General features: G+C 41.7%; 1 protein-coding gene across 4 annotated transcripts in view; it reads left to right on the plus strand.

The window, feature by feature from the left end:
* The window catches only part of WDR33 (WD repeat domain 33), a 92,108-nt gene that overhangs the window by 59,009 nt on the left and 9,625 nt on the right, over positions 1 to 23,474 (plus strand). For 3 of the 4 annotated variants that reach the window (XM_036996128.2, XM_073241636.1, XM_036996127.2), the window contains 10 exons: positions 14,217 to 14,343; positions 15,421 to 15,575; positions 15,666 to 15,744; positions 16,185 to 16,295; positions 16,671 to 16,765; positions 16,980 to 17,066; positions 17,300 to 17,439; positions 18,059 to 18,211; positions 18,811 to 19,899; positions 22,723 to 22,831. In XM_036996128.2, coding sequence (XP_036852023.1) covers positions 14,217 to 14,343; positions 15,421 to 15,575; positions 15,666 to 15,744; positions 16,185 to 16,295; positions 16,671 to 16,765; positions 16,980 to 17,066; positions 17,300 to 17,439; positions 18,059 to 18,211; positions 18,811 to 19,899; positions 22,723 to 22,831 — 2,145 coding nt within the window. The other variant, XM_017680559.3, reaches the window with a different exon arrangement.

The raw sequence follows: 23,474 nt of genomic DNA on the forward strand, positions 1-23,474 counted from the left end.
TGCAATTGCAGTAAATAGATTTGGTTTTATTTGTGAAGATGTCCTTCACCAGGTTCTCTGGCTCCTGCTCTAGTTCCTGGGCCTGCGATTGCAGTCGCACTGGGATTTCTCTGCCTTTCCCTGTTAAGTCCACTCTGTTGTTTTTTTTTTTTTTTTCAGTTTAGTTGAAAGTACATTTTCAAAAAAAATTTCAGATAAAGTGCTTTGGGAATAAGTTTAAAAACTCATGTTCAGAGATGTCTGTAATTTGCCATCATATCTGACTCATAGCTGTCTGGGTTTCGAGTTCTTGGTCTGAAATCCTTTTCCCGTGGGATGTGGAAGGTCTCTGCTATGTTCTGTCAGTTCTGCTAATGAGAAGTCAGGTGCTATTCTGAGTCATTATTTTGTATGTAACCTGGTTTTCCCCTCTGAATGCTTTTCAAATGATCTCCTTTTCTCTCTGAACTTTTTTTTTTTATTGTGGGAATAAGTGTTAACTATTTTAAACTTCATCTTTCTTGGCTCCCTTTAATCTGCAATCTCAAATTCTTATTCCAGCCAAAACGTTTTCCTTCTTTTGATGATCATTTCCCATTGTCCCTGCTTGAACCCTTTAGTAAGTGAGCCTTGGGCCTTTGGAGCTGCCTACCTCGTGTTACCTTTTCTTTCCTATTTCATGTTTCTGTCCTTTCCTCGAAGTGTTGGGAGACTTCTTCTATTTTATCTTCCAGAATACTTTCTCCTGTCATGTCCAGTCTGTTATTCAGCCCTTTGGATGACTCTTTTATCCACTGCATGTTTAATTTCCAAGACCTAGTCGTTCTCTGTGTTCTTTTCGTTTTTCTTAGTGGCATGTTTCTTTTGTTTGTTTAAGTGAATATACCCCTTAAACCTTCTAGCGTAGTAACTGAAGGGTTTGTGTGTGTTTTCCTGTTCCTATTTGTTTTCCCTGGGAACACTTAATCTGTGCCATTTTCGCCTTTTTCTTCCTGTTTTATTTTTCAGAGATGTCTGTCCAGTGATTCTTAGTTGGCCAGATATTTGGATGAAGATTTGTATTGGTCAGTAAAAGCTGCTTTCTTGCCTTTTTTGGCAGTTGAGTAAATCCATTTACCTGAAGTCTTGTCCTCTGGCTAATAGACCTCACCGTGAGCTGCGTGTGTGTCTGTTTCCTTCTGTGAGCTGGGTGGGGAAGGACAAGCTTGGAGTGAACGAGTGACCGCCCTTATTGCCACAGCAAGGGGGTTATCCTCTGAGGTGCTTCTCCCTCTTGGGTGGAGCTGCCCCTCCCCTCCCTCTCCCTTCCTGCCTTCCCTTTCCCAGCGCTTCTCGCTTCCCCTTTCTCTCTCTCCCCTTTGCTTCAGGGTCACAGGGTAGCATTGCCACAGAATTCATGCTGCTTTCCTCTCCAGCCTTAAAACCTGTTTGGGGATTTCTTCCGAGGTTTAGTTTTGCTTTGGAAAGCAGTTGTTCGTAGTTGAGGGCAGCTATATAAACATATAAAAATTAGAAGGCAGGGCCTGGACATGTCTGTGGAGAGTTCTGGAATTACCTCATTACTGCCCTAACAGATTTCTGTGTATTGTGGGTTTTATTTTTCTCTGCTCTGGTTTATTCATCAGTATTAGTCCATCTATTTTTGGATGAATCCTACATCTGGGTTGAAGTTTTTTGAAATTTTCATGAAATTTGTGGTCAATACCATTTTGTGAAATAAATGTACCCACTGTAAACCTTTGAAAGTAATTTAAGAGGCTTGTATATCATTTCACTTGGTACCAAAATCATGATTTATTCCAAGACATAACTCCTTTTTCACATTAGTGACCTTGAAACTATTTCCCTTCAAAATAACCTGGTATGCTTCCTACTTCTGTCATTTCTCCATTTCTTAAGTGATGTTTTGTATTTAAGTTTCTAATATGTATCTGAAGCTTAAGGTAATCCATGGCATTGGGGAATTTAGAGGTGAGTGATCAATTAAAATAACTGAAAGGTACTTGAGTTAAACCTAGTATTTTTCCTGGAGGTTCCTTTTTCCAAGAAAGGAGGTAATACTCTTTTAAATAGAAAACCTGTGCAGAGAATCATCAAACAAGTACTCCACAAATACAACAGAAGTGATTAGTGTCTCACTATTAGAAACTGCATTTTAGGCTAGTAGAACCAATATACATCAAAAGTGTTACCAGTCTTTCTTAATGACCAAAAACATAGGCAAAATAAGAAGGGCAATAATGGCCCCGATTTTAGGTCTTCTAGTTCGGAGACATAAACAACATTAATTCAAGTCTAGTACTTGAGTTGGATATTTGTATTTAGAACTCGATATTCTTTTTTTAGGAGTCATTTGAACCTGAAATGTAGTCAAGTCTCACATTGGGGAAGTACTTTCCAATCAAGCCATTCTGTGCTCCCCTTACTCTCTTTGTAATGGCAGCAGCTCTTGCCGGATAACTAACTGCGTAATGGAAATCCCTGTCTCCGTGGAGAGCCTTTCCAGGGCAGAGACAGGATTCAAATAAGAGCTTTTATTTATTGACTGTTCAAACTGTATCTAGGCATGATGCTAAAAGCTTCATTTATTTCATTTAATTCCTGAAACAACCCAGTAATGGAGCACTTTCCATTTTACACACAAAAATATTAAGGCTTGACAAGGATTAAGTATATTACACAATGCTGTAACTGGCAAATGACATTTGAAGTTTGAATAGATCATGTTTACTCCAAATTTTTTACATTGTGTAGCTTGTGAGCACTAAACATAGCACCTATGTGAGTTAAATTATATTTAACATATCCTTTTATTGATTCCAGATAAAACTATTTGACACTTGTACCTGTGCTCCTATTAGAGAAAGCTAATTTCATCTCTGGTGATTTCCTCCTGTGGGAGTGAAGTATAGGAATTGTATTGGGAAATGAGAATTTTTATGATTCACTCTTAATGCTGCTCAGGGAGGAGGGCAGAATGAACCATTGTTTTATTCTAAAAATACACTTGGTTTTTAATACAATGTATGTAGATGGGGTTTTTTGTTTTTTTTTTTGCTTGCTCTCTGGGCTTTTTCTTGCTCATTCATTCAATAAAGTACAAGAAGGTGGCAGATTTTAAACACCTCCACAAGGAAATAGTATGTCAAGTTTAATATATGAACCGGTTTGTATGTTCACATCTCAATAATAAGCATTACCTGGTCTCCACAGTTCTAGAATGTAAAGATCTTTTTCTTTCAGAGACTTATGGACAAAATTTAAAAACTCAATGTTTTCATTTCATTTCATGCTTAACATTTACAATGAGGCTTCGGCTGGACAGTGAATCCAGATTCAGCGGGTTTTCCCCTCTTCAGCCCTGTCACCGCCCCCTCGATTGCCAGTGTTTCGCGAGAAGTCTCGTGGTGGCCCGTGGGGCACCCACCCCTCTAGTGGGATGTGTCTGCATCTTCCTCCTGATTGGTTTTGGGCTTGGGGAAGGCGTAGAGGTGAGGTGCCATCCTCGCCTCCCGAGAGCAGGGGTGCACGCTGTTTGACCACCGGCCGAGGCGGTGTCAGCGCCTCCGTGCGAGGCTCCCTGGGCCGCCCTTGGGAGGGGGGCTGCACCCTCAGAGGTGGGGCAGCTACGCAAGTTACTGGATACTTGCACACAGGAGAGATTTAACTCTTTTCCCCCTCTTATTTACTCGGTTATTTCTATCACTGGACTAAAGAGTATTTGTTTATTGGTATATGCTATTTACTGTGGTGGAAACTAGGTAATATAACCAGCTCCTGGTTGAGGTTTTCTCAGTTATCTTATTCCTGCTTCGAAACAAGTGGAGATAGTCATCAAGATCCAGTTGGAGTGTAATGCCGTCTCAGATAACGCAACAGAAACAATTCTTAGTAAGAGCTAGAAATCACAGTCTGCTGGGGATCCTGTGGTAGGCCCCTTGCCCCAGCAGTATTCAGGGATTCATGTCACCTTGTTCTGATCCAGGTAAAGTTCCACACCTTTATCATTGTTACCTTTCTTCTTGCAAGAGGTGAGTAGTTGAGATGGACAGGACTCTGTAGGGAGCTGGCCTCATCTACAGAGACGTGCAGCCCAGGGTTCCGGCAGAACACACGAGATTCCGAATACAGTTGGTGGGGCGCCTGGCTGCGATGGCTGTGGGGGACAGTACTTCCACGTCGGCCAGGGTTATTTTTTGTTTTTATGTCTTTAAACTTTCAGCTTTAGAACACAGTGCCCTTAATCTGGCTAATTGAGGATAAACCAATTTACTTTTTACCTTGTTTTCAGAAGGAATCCTTGACCTAGAAGTGCCCTGACATAATTGAAATGTCTTGTTTTCCTTTTTGGTTCTATTTTTTCTTGATTAGGGGTTTCAACCATAGCTTCTCTTCATTCTTGAACAGAATATCTGCTGGCACTGAAAACTTTATTATTATTAAAGTATAGGTGTGACTCTTCCTGGTGGTCCTAGTATTGCCAGATTCCTGTAATTTAAAGGTTTTTTTGCTTTGTTTTTACAATTTCTTTCTGGTTTCTCAAGTGATAACATACACTTCTTGGCCCTTTAAAAGAGCAATACCATCTGTATATCACTATTGATTTATGAATGGGGGCAAAAGTGTTTACTGGAGAACCTCCGGCTGCTAGTGACACACACACACCGGTGTGCTCCTCCCTAGGAAGGACCTTGCTGTGGGTTTCTGCGTTGTGTGTGGGACACCAAGTATCTCATCTCAGACGTGGCTGAGGTGCTCGCTGATAGATGGTTGTTCACATACAGCAATGGGGAGAGTAGAGCAGCAGTGAGGCAGGAAGAATGGTTTGGTGCTGGCATCCTTCCCTTTAAGCTTTGATAAATATTCTCTAAAATAGCCTTGTTATTTTGGACTACTTATAATTAAAAAACAAACAAGAAGAATTTGCTGGCACAGAATGTGCTTTTGTCTGGTTATTGTAAAAAGAATATAGGGAATTAACATACCTATATATTGTCAGGCAATGTTTCGGGAGAAAAAAATGTAGATATTCCTTTTACATCAGTCATGTCCTGATTGCTTTTCTACCTTTCATAATCTTCAAGATTGTTCTAAATATAATCTTTAAACTTGACCCAAATGGGAATTGTGCTTTTTCTCTGTTTACTCCCTTTCCCCCACATTGTATAAGTTCAACAGCTGTCTGACATGTCAGTTTAGGCAAAACTTAGTCCTGTATCCTCTTAGTGGACTGAGAAACTACAGTTTAGTCATATATTCGTAAAAATTTTACTTCTGATGCCAAAAGTAGTTACATGGCATTTATCTTATGAACTGTATGCTTTTTGAATTTTTAACCTACTTGACAGTTTCTTTAGGTCAGCTTTTGTCTTCCATATAAATACATGGTACCAATAAATAGAACCCATTTTACTTGCATATGCACATGAGATGTGTTGACTTAAGTAGGAGATGGCAAATTTATGATGCATCCACCTTCTACCATTTGCAGTTTTATGTTTATATACTGGATGCTTTTCTGACATTATGCATTTCACAATTTTTATAACCTGATAAACACTTCTTAGTTACACTCAGCTTTGCCAAATCCTTACATTTTCCCATACTTGTTTCTAAAATTTTTTAAAGTCCGTATTACAGATACAGATAAAGGTCCCTTTATGTACCCCTTCCCAGTGCCCTTTTCTTTCCCAGAGGTTTTTCACTTGTCCTGAATATTAGGTTTATCATTGCCAAACAATAAAGTAGCATTTCAGAATTTCCCAGACTGAGCTTCTGAGAAACTTGAAGAGCCCTGAGAAAGAAAAGACTCCAGGGTCTCATTTTCACCTGCAGATCTGTAATACATAGTGAAGGCACTGAGGGCTCTCAAACAGTGAAATTCAGCACAGAACGCCACACACAATGCTGTGCACTGTTGCCTGGAATGTGCTTGGTGAAAACACTGCCTAGAGGTGTACCCTTTTTCAAGAACTAACTTTCCATTTTATCATTTTTTTAATTAATGTAACTATAGATTAGATGACAGAGACTAATAGAAATCGCTTCCAATTGATGTTGCCTGTCAGGTCAAGTTTAAAATCATTTTGTGAAAAAGGAAGGTAAAATGTACATACTCATTGATCAGTGCATAAGTTATGCTCCTTAATTTTTAAAATTCTTGAGCTTTCTGATATAGTGAAGTGTCTGGCTGTGGACCATGGCTATACATACACTTTACCTTAAACTGATCTGTTACATTTTATGTTCTTGTGGCTGGAAGTAGCCTGAGTTTGCTGTTAATGTTTGACACCTTTTCCTGAGTAACAGTTCTTCAACTGTTAATGTTGTACAAGATGGTACTTGAATTCTTTGTTTGCCTCTTTATTTCCTGTACTAGAAAATCTTGGTGCTTTTTGTAAGTTATGTATAAAAGACATTTTCTTAAGACTTGTTCATATGATGATTGATCCAGGAAAAATAAAATGGGAAAATGGACACTATTTCTGACCTTCAAATAAAACTCTCTATATTGGTTTTCAGACTGTTCACCGAACCTTGGAGTCCTACATATTGCCTCAAGGCAGGGTTCTTTACCTGTGTGGGGTGACAGGTCCCTTGTATCTGGTGAGGCTGTGAAGGAAAGATGAGGTTCTCCAAAAATGCACAGGGGCACAAGGTTTACACACCATTTCACGGAATCTAGGGAACTTCCTCCTGTAAGGGAAGAGTCCAGAAACAGACCTTGTTCCCTTCTGGCATCTGCCCTTTACTGCGCTACACTTTACAGTTCTGAGACAGGAAATAAAACAGGCAGGCTCCACTTTATACAGAAGTCTAAGTGTAGGACTGTTCACCAAATCTCTAAAGACTAAACCACCAGTCCTGTTATTCTTACAATTTTAGTGTTTATTAAAGAATCTGTATTGTATTTCTAGGGTCTGTCTACCTTTTTAAAAACAACACATCAAGTGTTTTTTCATTAGAAAACTATTTTTTGCATTTTGCACCTTGCTATTTCAGGCATAGTCATGTAACATTTTTTAAAAAGATTTTTCTGTTTTTGTGGAGAAATGTCTAAAAATCCTGCATTCTGTTTATTTAGGAAACTTTTTTTATTCTATTAATTTTTAGTTTGTGGAGAAATGTCTAAAATCAGTTTTTAGTTTGTGGAGATGTGTCTAAAAGTCCTGCATTAGTTTTATTTAGAAAACTTTTTTATTCTATTAATTTCAAAGTTACTGTACCTGGACTCTATAATTCTACAAAATCTTCCCCAGTATTCAGCCCTCCTTTTGTTTTGTGGTCACATATTTTAAAGGATGAGCACCTGTTAGGAGCAGCCCATTAACCTGCTACTGGGAGCGCTTACTTTGAATTAATGAGCACATGAAAACACATAAATGAACACGTGAAGGAATGATCAAATGGAATAAGTAAAATTGTTTACCACCCATTCAGTGGTAATTCTAAAGCATAAAAAGGTTGCTTTTTGCAGATAATTATTAGGGATAATAACCTGAACAATTCTGGTGTATCTGACACAGGTTAATCCACAAAGCAATGCCAGCTGTCTCCAAGAAATGCTACTTCTGTCACTGCTCATTTAGCTAGGACCCTCAGGGAATGTTTAGCTAGCCAAGAAATGCAAAATTAATTGCCCCCAAGGCTTAATCTCTACAAGTAACCCAGTAAATCAGCTAATTGGGAATTATTTCCTTTCAGCTAGGCCAGGGTGGCCACACTCTGCGGAGACTGTCGTGGTCTTCAGAATAAGTCCGATTCTCAGATAGTTGAAAGAAGTAATTCTTATTTATGCATTTGTTTTTAGATTATTTTTCCCCTAAATTCTTCCCTTGTGGACTTCAGAGAGATGGGACTATTTACAGAGCTTTGTCTTCTACAGCCTCTTCAGTTGCATTTGAGAAAGTGAAAGGTGACAAGTGAAACAAAACCTAAGGAGCAGTGCCTCTTCACCTGATGTCACCTGTAGTGAGGGGCACGAGGTGGCGAGGGGGGAGCCTGGCCGCCTCTGGCTTCCGGCCCAGCCCACCCGGGCCTGAGTCTTCTCTTCAAGTGAACGTACAGGGGGCAGAGCTGGGGGTCTGCCCCAGCTGTAGATCGGCTGGAGGTGATTTTTTATTGTTGTTGCTGTTCATCGTGTATCCGAGATAGGGACTAAAAAGAATATGATTATGGGAATTTAAGGAGAAAGTTTCTTTAAGTGGGTTGTGCAGTCACTCAGCGTTGTCCGATAGGACTTTCTGTGATGATGGAAATACCCTTCACCCTTGCCGTCCAGGACTTTAGCCACTAGTCAGATGTGGCTGTTGGGCACTATGTCAGTAGTGTGACTGAGGAACCAACTTTTTAACTTTAATTAAAACAAATTTAAAAAGCCACATGAGGCGCATTTCTACTGTATTGGACAGTGTAGGTTAAATTCTTCCTAAGTAGTTAAAGGTAATTCTACACATAGATGTATTGTGACAGTCTTGTTCTTTATATAATGGTTTGCAACTGGAATCTCTCAATTTTAGAACTTGGCAATTCTGAAACTCTAAACCTGCAACTCTCATTACTGAAATCTTTCCTTACGCATATCCTCCATGTCTAATTTCAGTCAGGTATGGATCAGGTACCTTTCCCAGGGACCCTGGAGTCTGCATGGGAACCACATGCCTGTGTCGCTGGCTTCTTTGGCCCTTTGCCATACTCCATAGGACCACACGTGCTTAGTTCCTACGGGCCACCTGTAGACTGTCAGCCTCCTGCAGGGCTGCACATTTTATGCCTATGTTAAGCTGTGTTGTACTGGGAGCAGGTTTGGTGGTATTGGAAGTTTTATCTTCATATTTTTTATGAGCCTGGTTCTGAAAAGTTTAATTAAATGCCACTTTTAAAAACAGTCTTTTATTGGCAACGAGTTTTTAGTCCTAAAATCTTAAGCCATTAAATTAGCAGAATATTTTTACTAATGAAATATCTGGTCACCATGCCATAAAAGCAGTTGTCACTTGAATTTTCTATTAAATCTGTGTTAATTGCTTCAGCACTGCAAATACTACATTCCTGAAATTTCCATGTTTGGGTGTCACAAAGAGCTTTGAATGATTCTGTCCTGAAATTCTGACCCTTTGCAATTACAAAGATTAGCTTAGAGGCATTCTTCAGGGTTAATATTTGAGGATGATAAGCCATGTGTTTCGGACTCAATCATTTTTCTGTGATATAATTTTTATGAGATTAAGTTTTTACATATGGCACACCAGCTTTCCACACTCGTAACATCCATGAAGTTCAGCCATTACTGAGTCTGAAAGCTGTCAGTGAAGAAACGCATCGCCACTGAGGCTCTGGAGCGCCTGTTCCTGGGGCCACAGGCTTGGTTCTGCGTGACTGAGACCAGTCATTCTCTTGAGTTTGAAATAGAGGGGAACCAGAGGCAATTGCCATTAAATAAAGTTATAAAAGCACGTGTTAGAAACTTCAGGGAGTACAGAAAAGCAAATGTCGTCTTGTTCCCATACTGTTTCTTCTCCCTAAAAATCTGTTAGCAACTTGTTTCCTTTTTTACAAATGGAACTAAATTATCCCTTTTTTTTTCTGCTTATATATATTTTAGGACTCAGGCTTACTTAGGCATAAGTTACATACACTAACATTCACCCTTTTTAGGTGTACAGTTCTAGGAATTTTGACAAATACATACACCATAATGAAGATTTGGTGATTCAATCCCTCTAAAAAGTTCCTCTCTCTCTGACGAGAATTAGGCTTGAGATGGATTAATGATTGTACATTGAGCATTGACCCCCCTATACTGAATTTTATTGTTGTTAACAACCATTTGATCAATAAATATGAGAGATGCCCTCTCAAAAAAAAAAAAAGTTCCTCTCTCTGCTTCATTTTTCCTCTTTCTGCCTCAGTTTTAACAGTTGTATTCACTAGTATAGAGTCACCTAAATTTTCCTAAATAATTCTTCATTGATTCATATTTAGGTTGTTTCCATTCAAACAAGGTGCAGAAAATATCTTTGTACATAAATCTTGATGGTTTTTTATAATTACAGACGTATTTCTAGCTGAGAAATTATAGAATTAAAGGCTATGATCATTTAATATTTCAATAGATGTGGCCCAAAAAGTTGTGCTTTCCAATAAATTGGAATGACAGCGCCTGCTACTCTTTTATTCAACACTGGGTGTCACCAGATTCAGTTTTCCTAATTTGATAGAGAAAATATTACCCAGCAAAGGAACTTGCATTCAGTAGTGTTTTTTCCTCATTTTTAAAAACTAGAAAAGTTCATGCACACACAAAATCTAATCCATATTATTTATGGTCAGAACCACAATAACATTAGAAGAAATCTGAATAGAAAAACTTTGACTTTGTTTTCACTAACCCAATATAATTTTTATTTTCCTGCTTATCTATATCTACATTTTTGTGATTATACATGTAGATTTTTATAATCATCCTCACAGCATGTACAAGTATTATTTTGTTTGCTTTTTAAAAGTTCACTTTATTTTATGAGTGTTTTTCTTTGTTCCCAGAACCTTTATTTTAATAGTGGCATATTCTGTTTTTTGGCTGTTTCACAGTTGATATAGTCATTTTATTTCTAAAATTCGTTTACACTTTCTCACTGTTACGCAGAAGGTTTCAAATACCATCTTTTAAATAGTTTTTTAAAATCCCTTTAAGTTATTTTCCTAGGATAAATTTCCATGATTCTTTTGGATCTGTATATCAATCCTGACATACTGTCATTGGAAGTAATTTTTGTCACTTCTTTGGGAAGTCAGTAATTTTTTTTTATATCTGAAGAAGGAAGCAGTTATATATCTATTTGCTTCTGTGCTGGTTTAATCTATTTTTCCTCTTTCCTTTAAAAATTATAAAAATAATATATGCTGCATGTGGAGATTTCATACCCACTTTCCAGAGGTAATCAGTCCACTTTTATTTCATGAATTAAATTTTTTTAAGTGAGTTTTTTAAATAGGTCACTTGTGTTTTTCCCAGTATCTAAAAATTACCAAATGATATACAGTGAAGTCTCCTGACCCTTGTCCATGTCCCCCTGTTCCCCTCCTTGGAGGCAATTAATTTGACCAGATTCTTGTGTATTGTTTCAGACACACTTTATGCATTTCTGAGCAAATGTATGTGTATGCTCTGTGTATGTGTGTCTCTTTTTAAGCCACAAATGTTAGCATGTTGCACATATTTTCTTAGATAACTTTATTTATACTTGATTTTTTAAAGAGGTAATACATGCACATGGTTCACCAGTAAAGTAATGTAAAGGTCCGAAGAGGGCCTTGCTGTCCGAGTTCCCCATCTGCCGCTTGCCAGCCTGCAGTGAGTGTTCCTGCACACAAGCACGCAGGAAGGTGCATCATTGTGTTTTCTTTTCCTCCCAGAGCTCATAGACCAGTCCTCGCACATCTGACGCGGCGGTATAGAGTCGGCATTAGAAGCCGTGGCCCAGGGGCCAGCTCCCTGCATTCAGATGTCTGCTCTGCCACAAGTCAGCTGTGCGTGTGGGCAGTTTGCAGCCTGCCTGTGCTTTGTGACCTTCTTATGTAAATGACCGGTCAGTGTACTTGCCTTGCTTCAAGTAGGACCACACATAAGGAGTTTGTGTGTTTGCTAATAGTAGTCTTATTATTAAGGACAGCGACCAATAAAGTAACGCCCAAGAGATGTATGTGCATATGGGTAAATTCATTTAACAGAAAAGGATGGACTCCTCACTTGCTTGAATTTTACTTTAGGACATTTTAGAAAATGTCAGAAAACAAAATTAAAGCAGCTAAAATATATTTTGTTGGTCATTTTTTATGGGTCAGTAGATTTTTTTGTTTTTGCATGTACTTTTTAAGCTAAATGGATAAATACGTTCTTTTTGTAATAAGTTCCCCGGAGAAGGTGAGGGTAGAGATGGCTAAGAATAGGAACTGATTTGCATAGTGTACCACATTTTAAAAGTGCTTATTCATGCATTTTCCACTCAAATTTGGCTAAAATACATCCATCTATGCATAGTATTCATTTCAGTGATAGTGGCCAATGAAGTTTTTTAATTCCCTGGCTGTATCTTTTTAGGATCAAATTATTAGAAACATTAAAATTCTTAAGCAAGGTCTGAATTATATTTTATTCAGTTTTTTCATCTTCAGTTTCTTTTCTTCATAAAAAACGAGAGCAACAAAACCTCTCTTTACCTTTCCCACCTTCAGATCCCAGTTACAAAATGCTGTGTTCATTGTAGAAAATATAAAAACAGAAAACACACACAGAAATAAGAACCACCGTCACACCACTGCTCAGTGTCTGATACCGTCTCCGTCACCAGCTCGGGGTCTAGACTTCTTCGCTTTTCTTCTATATAGTGAAAAAGTGACTCTAGTGCCCGCATAGTCACTCAGGTTGATTTGCCTTTTACAGTAATGGCATCAGGGATGTTGTACATGCTGGTGTTTTTGGTTTGGTTTGGTTTTTAAATAAACTTAGTATTATGAACATTTTAATTGTGCCATTAAATTTTCTATATTTATATTTATAATAATAGCATCTATATTTATAATAATAGCATCATATTCCATTGAGCATGTAGGTTATACTGAAACTTATTTTGCAGTGTGTTTATTTCCTATTCAAGGGCATTCAAAAATAAAGTGTTAACAGTAAACATTCTTGTGGACAGTCTTTTTGGACACCCCTTAGTCCCTTATGACAAATTCTAAAACATGGGGGATATGGGTTGTAGGATGTGTCTTTTTATCATGCTCTTGATTCACATTGCCAAACTGTTCTCCAGAGAGTTGGTACCTCCCTGCAGGCTGCCTGTAGCATGGGGTGTCGTCTTCAGGAAGCCCATGCCTGCTGGAGGTGAGGATCGCTTCTCCTCTGCACGGGGGCACATCCACTGAATGGTGCTGCAGGAACCATTGCTCCCTTCTTCCCTGTGTCCTTATTTTTCTGTTCTTCTGTAGAAGCTGGATTTGATCTGGGGTGGGAAGGAGCTGTTCCTTTTTTTTTCTTTCTTTTTTTTTATTAAAGTGTCATTGATATACAATTTTAAGATGGTTTCACAGAAACACTACTGTGGTTTCAACATCCACCCATATTATCAAGACCTCACCCCCTGCTGCGGTCACTGTCTATCAGCATAGTAAGATGGTACAGAGTCATTACTTGTCTTCTCTGTACTGTACTGGGAAGGAGCTGTTTCTAACGTCCTTGACCTCACTCTTCATCTGCTGCCTGGTACGTCTGCTACTGAAAATAGTCCTGAGGCTCTCTTTGTGCAGCATCCAAGTTTTCAAAAATCATACTTTTCCAGTTTATAAATTCTGATTTTTACTTTGGGAATTTTAGTAACAGTTCATCTGCTACACTTGTGAACTGGCCTTATGCGCTGGCGCAGTGATGAGAGACTGTGGAGCCCTGGAGACCAGGTTCGGGCTCCAGCTGCTGTTCTTGTGACTGGCTTCAGAAATGGGGGCCTGCATTCATCCACTCCAGTCCTTCATTTACTTGTTAAATGGAGACACTGATAACACTTCCCTTAGGACTTCATGAGGCTTTAAAGAGGTGCTGCTTATAAATGCTTGATATACTGCCTAACAGGTACTAACACTCAATAGGGTAGTTTTTATTATCTCCTCTGACATTTATATGTGTAAGCAGGGATTGGTTTTTCTCTTTCTGCATTTCAGTAAATGGGGTTAGAAAGATGGAATGGTTTTCCTGTTGTCACCTCTAGAAGGCTGTGCTGTCTTAACCTGAATTTAGGACTTTGGATCTATAAGGACTACTCTGAAGTGGGAAAACTGAAGTGAATCCCAGAAATTGTGCAATATAATTAGGATAATGAAGGAACAGCATGAAAAGTTTGAAAGGCTTTATCTACCAAGGATCGAGAGGTGCAGCTTGCAAAAAGCCTTGACTGGCCTACCAGCAGGTAGGTGAGAGGATGGGATTAGTTCCAAGAGAAAAGGAGTGGTTCCTGTGCATCTTGGCACAGACAGGTTGGTAACATCCAAAAGTCCAGACAGGTTGATAATATCCAAAAGTCTTCCAGGTGCAAAGACCCAAAGGAGTCTTTTTTTAGAAGTAAAAGATGACTGAGCACTGGTATCAATGACATGTGATGGTTTCTCCACTTAGGCTAAACCAGAGTGGAGTCCTGCTTCAAACATACACGACTCATCAGGTTTTGTCTTGCTTCCGACAGGGCACGGTGCTGATGTGAAATGCGTAGACTGGCATCCGACAAAAGGGTTAGTTGTCTCAGGAAGTAAAGATAGTCAACAGCCAATCAAGTTCTGGGACCCCAAGACTGGGCAGAGTCTTGCAACACTGTAAGTGATGGGTACCCCACCTTGGACCCTAAGCAAAGGGGAGCACAGCTGCCTGTATTCTTTAACTTCAGCTCGCTCTCCTCTCATGTATTCCTGACAAGTGGTACAGACAACAGATGGACTTGCGTCTATAGATGTTTTAAAGTTAAATATGATTCCTCTCTAAATTCTTAATGAAATAAGGCGTGGTTTTTGTCCTGCCTCATGTATCTACATTTGCTGTGGGTGTCCCAGGGCGGTGTGGTGGGGGGAGGTGGTCATTGCCCTCCCGGCTAACTGTCTCTCCTCATAATGCGTTTGGCACCGCGTGGAGTTGATGTGTGTGCCACGTACTAGACACAGCCCAGCTTTCTCCATCTCACTGCATCTGTTCACAGAAGTTTTATTCCATTCTTGAATCAGTTCCCATTCTTCTGCCTGAGGTGCTTACTTAGGGTGCAGCTACATGATACAAATTTTTTCTTTGAATTATCTGTAAACACTCACAGTTGTGTGAATATGTTGCTGACTTTTTTTGACTGGATGGCTGTATCCTGGTCCTTCCAACTGGGGCGTGAGCTGCGGCGGCAAGGCTGTCATGCTGTGCAATCCAGCGGCTGGCCGGCACCCTGCGGGGCCTTGGGAATGGGCCCCTGGGAGACATTGTGCAGGCCCGGCTTGTCGCAGGGCCTTCGGTTCAGAGTAACCCTCACACTACCCCGTATCCCTTCTTAGGCTTTGTTTTAATGAGAGGAGCGTCCCCAGATTTTAAACATTTTTTATGAACTTTATTGAGTATTTATGTGTTCAAGAGCTTCTCCTGCTTCACAGATAAACTTCTCTAGCCAATTCTCTGCTGCTGTTTTAACTGGTTAATGAAAGCTATACTTAGATAATGGGTATTATTTCTTTTGACCTATTTCTTTCAAGTGTACTTTTAATCGTGTTTCTGTAATGTTACTTGCTTTATTACTTCTAGACCAAACCTCTTACATGTTGACTGCTGTGCTTTTCAAGAGTATTGGCCGTCATGTCGACCCATACTTGTTTTGAAAACAATCTATCTGATAGATTATTTTCTTGATACTTTGTTCCTAGTCATGCCCATAAAAACACAGTAATGGAAGTGAAGTTAAATCTCAATGGCAATTGGCTACTCACAGCATCACGTGACCATCTCTGCAAACTTTTCGACATTCGAAACCTGAAAGAAGAGCTTCAAGTCTTCCGAGGTCATAAGAAAGAAGCCACAGGTAAGTGGCCTTGCTAACGCATCTCATGCTGTTACCCCAGCATTCTGAGATTCTCGTAATTTTGTCTTTCCCTGTGTTTTTGTTTCACAGCTGTGGCCTGGCATCCTGTTCATGAAGGACTTTTTGCCAGTGGAGGGTCTGATGGCTCTTTGTTATTCTGGCATGTTGGGTATGTAACACTTAGTGTGGAAAGAAGTTGTACATTTTATGAAGGGAGCATTGGAGAGTGTGAACCATAGTAACATTATGTATTTTTTCTGTTTATGTCCTGCATCAGAGACTTCCTACAAGTTTTCAGTTCTGTAAACGCAGCTTGGAAGAGAAAACTTAGCAGTCTATTTTTGAATGTGGAAGTCATTAAGGGAGAATAAAACAGATTTCCTTGTTTTTTTCTTGGTGAAATCATTCTTAAAGCATTTTCCCCTTTAAAGTGCTCTTCAGATAAAAGAATGTATTACTGATGAAAATCAGTACCCTTGAACGTGGAATTGATCAGATTCAAAGTAGTAGGTTTTGGTAGCTTTGTATCACTCTCTAAGAAAATGTCTTTTTTTGTTTGTTTTTGGTAACTTACGTGCAAAAGACTTCTTTTCTGTGGTGCTATTACAGGGTAGAGAAGGAAGTGGGTGGGATGGAGATGGCCCATGAAGGAATGATCTGGAGTCTGGCTTGGCATCCTCTTGGACACATTCTCTGCTCAGGCTCAAATGACCATACTAGGTAAACTTTATATCAAAAATAACAGAACTACTGTATTCATGGAGCAGGAGGAAGTAAACATACGTATTTATTTTTATGATATATTTATGTGTTAATTGGAATTCTAACTTCTTTGAAGGAATATTTTTGTAGTCATTTATAAATACATGTATTACAAGAAGGAGATTGGGTATTTTCCCACTTGAAGTGCTTTGACTTTATATTCAAATTGTGTTTGCCTTCTGATTTAACTTTCTGCCAACATGTTACATTTATAAGAGAAAAGCATTGTAAAATTTTGTTGGGCTTACCAGGGAACCACTTAGTGCTGTTAAGTGCACAGAAATACACTGAAACCCTTCTCCTCTCCTCCTCCCTCCAATTTCATTTTGACAGCAAATTCTGGACGAGAAACCGGCCAGGTGATAAAATGCGAGATCGATATAACCTAAACCTATTACCTGGAATGTCTGAAGATGGAGTAGAATATGGTGAGGCTTTTGTACATTTTACCTTCTTTGAAGTCTGATATTCTATTATGAAAGTGTTAGAGATTGAGAAGAATATATGAAACTAATTTTATAGTTCATTGATTTATAAATCACCAGCCATAGGTTTCATTTTTTAAAGTGTTGATTTTATTGGTTTATTTAAGTGCTTATTTTATAAAATCTCTATTGACAATGGATGTATTCCTATTTATAGATGACCTTGAACCTAATAGCCTGGCAGTAATTCCAGGAATGGGAATACCTGAACAACTAAAATTAGCTATGGAACAAGAGCAGATGGGTAAGATAAGTTGTACCTATAAATTCTATTTTTATGTAATTTTTGTAGATGTGTTTCTAATCTTCATGACATTAAACTATTTTGAAAATGCCAAAATGATTTAGGTTAAGAAATGTCAATGAAAGTGATGTAAGTAGCATAATATTTAAAATATTCCTCCAAAAATGTGTTTGTTCATGAAATAGCCAATTTCTTTCATTTCCTTGGCAAACCACTTCTCTTTGTGATTATAGGGAAAGATGAGTCAAATGAAATCGAAATGACAATTCCAGGTTTAGACTGGGGAATGGAGGAGGTGATGCAAAAGGATCAGAAAAAAGTGCCTCAGAAGAAAGTTCCTTATGCAAAACCTATTCCCGCGCAGTTCCAGCAGGTGAGTGACCGAGAGGGGTCCCGCCTCTCTCACGCACTGCCTGGGGGGCCTACTTGAAGTTCCGAAATGTGCTTCTCCTGGGTGATCACATCTGCTGAGGGTGTTTCTGTACTGTGTCCTCACGCATGTCAGGTGTTCTTAGACACAGTTCCCACCTGCTGCTTTGCAGTTTGTGTTGAGTTGGGCACGAATCTTCTCTTGATTGTCTTTTATTCTCAACTACTTACTGTTATCTAAGCTATTAGAGGAAAGAGAAGAAAAAGGCACGGAACAGAGGGAAGATGTTGAGTCTCGTCTACGATGTTTGTCTGTATTCTGCCTTTTCTGTCCCCTCAACACAAACTGCATGTGCCATTTTAAAGAGGCAGGCAAGTGCTGCCTTCTTAGTACCATCGGCTTCTACAGCTTTTATCAACTGAATAATTTCTACCTAGTTATGTGCTTGCCTAACTCCATTCCTGTGTTACTAAGAAATAGCATTAGAAATAGAGACAGTACCCCAGGTGGGCTGACTTGTATTCAGCAGGTTGGAATAAGCCAGTGACATTATAGAATGGTGTACTCATTCTGCCATTATAATCACACTTAGGGTGGATTTAACATTCTCTTTTTTCCCAAGGCTTGGATGCAAAATAAAGTTCCAATTCCTGCTCCAAATGAAGTACTGAATGATAGAAAAGAGGACATTAAATTGGAAGAGAAGAAAAAAACACAAGCAGAAATTGAGCAAGAAATGGCCACGTTGCAGTATACTAACCCACAGCTTCTGGAGGTGTGGGGACTCTGGGGGAACTGGGGTGTTCTGGGACAGTGGTGACAGTGTCGTTTGTCATCGCTGTGCTCCTGAGGAGAAGGGAAAGGACTCTCAGGTGCGACTGACGAGCACCACCATTTCTTAATGCTGTGTGAGAGAGCTAGTTTCTAAAAGAATCTCATGTCTTAGACTTTTAAAACCAGATCAGTCAAGAGACTAGACCTAAGTTAAATACATATTTTAACAGAAAAGGTAAAGCAAACAGTTTTAACTTGAATTCACTCACTTATCACAGATGAAAGGATTTTCCTTTTTCTGTCAGCTCTAGGGCAGGTGGTTTGTTCTTATTTCTCCTGCTGTGGCGGCTACCAAGAGTGATAGAACACTCGCAAGTCACCGGTCTTTCCCTGGTCCCGCAGGGTGTGAACCGCCCAGCCTGCTGTCCCAGCAGGTAAAGAAGGCAGTCTGCGGCGGGTTCAGAAGCCCGAGTGCCCTCAGGTGTCCCAGTGTCATCTGGACTGTAGTTGCCGGCATGTGTTTGCGTTGAGGCTCCCCAAGCATATTGTCTTCAAAGGCTCTGGCTTAATTCTCAGTATGCTTTTTTTTTTTTTTTCCAGCAACTTAAAATTGAAAGACTTGCACAGAAACAGGCTGAGCAGATCCAGCCTCCTCCTTCATCTGGCACCCCTCTCCTCGGACCCCAGCCCTTTCCAGGACAAGGTCCAATGTCTCAGATTCCTCAAGGTTTTCAGCAGCCCCATCCCTCTCAGCAGATGCCGATGAACATGGCTCAGATGGGGCCTCCAGGTCCACAGGGACAGTTTAGACCTCCTGGACCCCAGGGACAAATGGGACCACAAGGTCCTCCATTGCACCAGGGAGGTGGGGGGCCACAAGGATTCATGGGACCACAAGGACCTCAGGGCCCACCCCAGGGGTTGCCAAGGCCTCAGGACATGCATGGGCCCCAAGGAATGCAAAGACATCCTGGGCCTCATGGCCCTTTGGGACCTCAAGGACCACCTGGACCACAGGGTAATTCTGGCCCTCAAGGTCACATGGGACCTCAGGGTCCGCCTGGCCCACAAGGTCACATGGGCCCCCAAGGCCCACCTGGTCCCCAGGGTCACCTGGGCCCTCAGGGGCCTCCTGGTACTCAAGGGATGCAAGGACCACCTGGTCCCAGAGGAATGCAAGGACCTCCTCATCCTCATGGGATACAAGGCGGGCCAGGGTCTCAAGGGGTCCAAGGTCCTGTGTCTCAGGGACCTCTGATGGGACTGAATCCAAGAGGAATGCAGGGTCCTCCGGGCCCCCGAGAGAATCAGGGTCCTGCTCCTCAAGGGATGATGATGGGCCACCCGCCTCAAGAGATGCGAGGACCTCACCCTCCGAGTGGACTGCTGGGACACGGCCCTCAGGAGATGCGAGGCCCTCAGGAGATGCGAGGCCTGCAGGGGCCTCCACCTCAAGGGTCAATGCTGGGCGCCCCCCAGGAACTACGAGGGCCTCCAGGCTCACAGGGTCAGCAGGGGCCGCCCCAGGGCTCTTTGGGACCTCCACCCCAGGGCGGCATGCAAGGGCCCCCTGGACCTCAGGGACAGCAGAACCCAGCAAGAGGGCCACATCCATCTCAAGGGCCAATGCCATTCCAGCAGCAGAAAGCAGCTCTGCTAGGCGATGGGCCCCGGGCCCCCTTCCAGCAGGTATTGTGTGTTTCCAGCCTGCAGGCATTGCATGTGGGGAAGGTACACTGCACTGCGGTGGTGCTTCTCAGCTGGCATAAACCTCTCAACTCAAGCAGTGAGAGTGGCTTGAGAATAGCATCAGGTGAAGAAGGAAATAGGAATAGTTAAATAGGCCATTAAATACATCAGAGTTTGAATCTTCACTTCTCAACTTAGGTTTTCAATAGAGGTTTTTCCAGAAAAGGTCAACTCTCAGCTGAGCTCCGTTCATGGTTATCTCAAGGCTCTTAAAGAGCCTCTGTTCTGAAGAGGACATAGCCGGCTCTGAGCCCTGGGGGGACGTGGCCGGCTCTGAGCCCTGGGGTGGGTGTGGGGGAGGTGGCCGTCTCTGAGCGGGGATGTGGCCAGCTCTGAGCCCCAAGGGGGGACGTAGCCGGCCCTGAGCCCCGGGGGTGTGATGTGGCCAGCTCTGAGCCCCGAAGGGGCACGTGGCTGGCTCAGAGCCTGCCATGCTCCCCTTTCAGGGCGCTTTGCTTCTGTAGCCTGGCATTTCCTGGGTCTGCCTCTGTCCGATCTTCCTGTGGGCTGTTTTTAAAACAGCATAGTGTATTTAACTGAGAGGTGTACTGCAGGCAAGGATCACACTGTTTTCATTTTAATGAATGCTTTTAAAATCCAGAATTGTGCTTGTCAAATGGTGACCCTTTGGATGGAATTCTGTTCCAGTTGTTTTCAGCTCGCATATAAAAATATTTATTGGAATGAGTATTTCTGTAGATATTTTCTTGGCCCTTTTCTGAGGATTCCATTTTTATTAGCCAAGTTGTATTACCCATTTGCTGACCTTGTGCTTGAGAGGTGATACGAGGGTTCAGGTTGCTTGGGATGAATTACAAAGAAAGATGGCGTGAGTATGAATGAATTTTATACTGGCTCTGTGATTCTATGTTTTTCTGGATTTCATAGTCTGGAAGTATTATTTGAGTATGAACAGCTGGGTTTGTGTCCCTGAAGTCAGTCATGGGTCAGCACGAGTGAGCTAATGTTGATGGCTCCCTGGGACAACGTTGAGACTCAGCTCCCTTGAAAGGGCCCAGGCTGCAGGTACTGCATGCAGAGGACCCAGACTTGTGTTTTCTCAAACATTCTGAGCATCTGGAGTAGGAAGATGACCACTGGGATTTGCTGAATTAAAATAACTAGCTAAATAAGTAGATCATATGTTACTCCTCAGAAGATCTGCCAGGATGTAAACATGTTATAGCAGTGAAGAATGTGATGGCATTTGAGCTCATTTCCAGAATTTATTGGGCACTTCTCAGAATTTAGGATGAGTTCAGTAAACCTAGGTTTACCATTTCTGAATTACCATAAAAGTTGGAGTATTACATGTTTTATTAACACAGAGTGTATTTGTGTGTGTTTATAATATTTATGTACCTAACCTTATTGTAGTATCTAACAGTGTTCATCTTGGAGCACATTATAACTGAAATTATGAACATGTCAGATTCAAGAGGACAGGCTGAGTTTTTGGCACAATTCAGCAAGAGTTTTCCTTAGGTAGTATAAGATTTTATAAACAAAAAGCATAATGGCTCTAATGATTTAATTGACCTATAGAAATACCAGTGGAATGGGTATAAGGTTTGATACATTTTGGGCATTTCAAATCTCAAAAGTTGTTTGAAGAAAATACTCTCATATTTCTTACATGCTGAAATCTGACTGCACTTTGATCAGGCCAGTACTTAATCATTTGTTTCAGTTGGTTGACTTCAGTAGAATCGCTCTCAGGGGTTATACAGCACGCATGATGCTGCTGAGAGCTCTCCTGGGACAAAAGGCACTGGAAGCAAAGCAGTGTGGAAATCACCAGAGTCTGTGGCCCAGGAACTGCGGTGTTGTGCCTCCCCCCAGTCAGGGCTGCTCTCTTATGTAGCTAGTTGGAAAGTGAAAGCCATTTGCTCTTGATGGTTTGGAAATTGTGCTCTTCTCATAGTAGGTCCACTCACTAAGTGCATTTTTTTAATAGGAAGGAATGACTAGATAGATATTTGCTAATTTTTTTATTTACTCGTTTGTCCAGAGACCTGATCCAAGGTCACTGGACAGAGTGGGCAAACAGAGTGTAGACCTGGCTAGGTAGATACAGACTGTTGGGACTGGGACAAGCTGGGTCCCAGAGCAAGGAGATGGAGAGGGTCAGAGCCTCAGTTTGTATGGGCTGCAGCTGCTGGCACCTCGGAAATCCAGCAGGAGCCCAGGTGGCTTCTCTGGGTTGAGCAGTGGGTGCTGAGGACAGGAAATGGGAGTAGAGGGGAGAGGGGCCTGGAAGAGAAAGCCCCGTGAAGCCCTGCTCAGCAGGAGCCCCTTGCTTATGCTCCCACTGCCCCCTTTCAAACCAGGGCCACCCTCTTGAGAAGACTGATCAGTTTCTGTTGCTGGACAGGAGTCATGGTCACCAGAGCAGAGTTTACCTCTCCTGGCAGAAATCCAGCTCTTCGCCTCCGCCAGAAGTTCCTCCTCTGGGAGAGTGTCCTTGGTACTGTGTTCTGATTGCTGGCTTTCCATGGAGGTTCTCACTTGGCATTACAAGGAAAACTCTTAGCTTTAAATGAAACCTACTGACAGGTGTAAAATGTGTTTCCCTTTATTATGGTAAGAGAAGCATCTCCCCCCAATTTAAGGAGAATTTTGCCATAATGTCACTAGCTGTATTTTTATTTCTGGAGGCTTTGGGGCAGCCTGTTGTTTTTATCTTGTTACGTTTAATAAAATTGCTATTCATGGATCATAAGGCTATGATTTCACACCCCTGCTTTAAAACCATCTTTTCAGGAAGGACAGAACACAGGCCCCCCACCCCTGATACCAGGCCTAGGGCAGCAGGGAGCACAAGGTCGCATCCCCCCTCTTAACCCTGGACAAGGACCCGGCCCTAACAAAGGTAAGTATCTGCTTGCTTGAGTAAGAGATTGTATTCTACCACCTTTGGGTAAATCTTAGTGTTGCCGGTGAGTGACGGATGGCCATTGGAACCTCGGGAGAATAAGAGCACAGCCATTCCAGGTCATGACTCTGCCTTTGGCTTTCATAGACTTGCTTGCTAGAGCCCAGAATGCTGCCCGGAGAAACAGGCTGCTTCCTCCCGAGGCTGAGCCTGCGGCCCCTGCCCGCCTGCGGGGGAGGGCGCGTGGCTCCTGAGCCGGGGCCGCCGGGGCCTGTTCGCGGCATCCCAGAGAGCTGCTGAACTGTGCGAGTTTGAAATGTTTTGGTGGGATAAAGAATTCAGCGACTTTAACAGTGTTTTTAATATCGCCCTCCCGCCGCCCCAAAGTGTGCCATATATTGAATTCTTCAGCTGGTTACATTGTTGCGCTCCATTTGGAAGAACCAAGCAGTGTACCGATGCCTCGGCCGTGCCCAGGGCGTTGGCGTATGGAAAGCGCGGAGACGGCAGTGCAGTGTTTGTCCAGCAGTTTGGAAGTTAGGCGTCACTCCCGCGAGTGGAAAGACGGCAGAGGCCCTTGGCCGGCCCCCTTGTGGAACTCACAGGCCCGCAGGGGTGGGAGCAGGGGTGCGCGGCCGGC

Source organism: Manis javanica, chromosome 7, assembly GCF_040802235.1.
Source record: "Manis javanica isolate MJ-LG chromosome 7, MJ_LKY, whole genome shotgun sequence".
Lineage (NCBI taxonomy): Eukaryota > Metazoa > Chordata > Mammalia > Pholidota > Manidae > Manis > Manis javanica.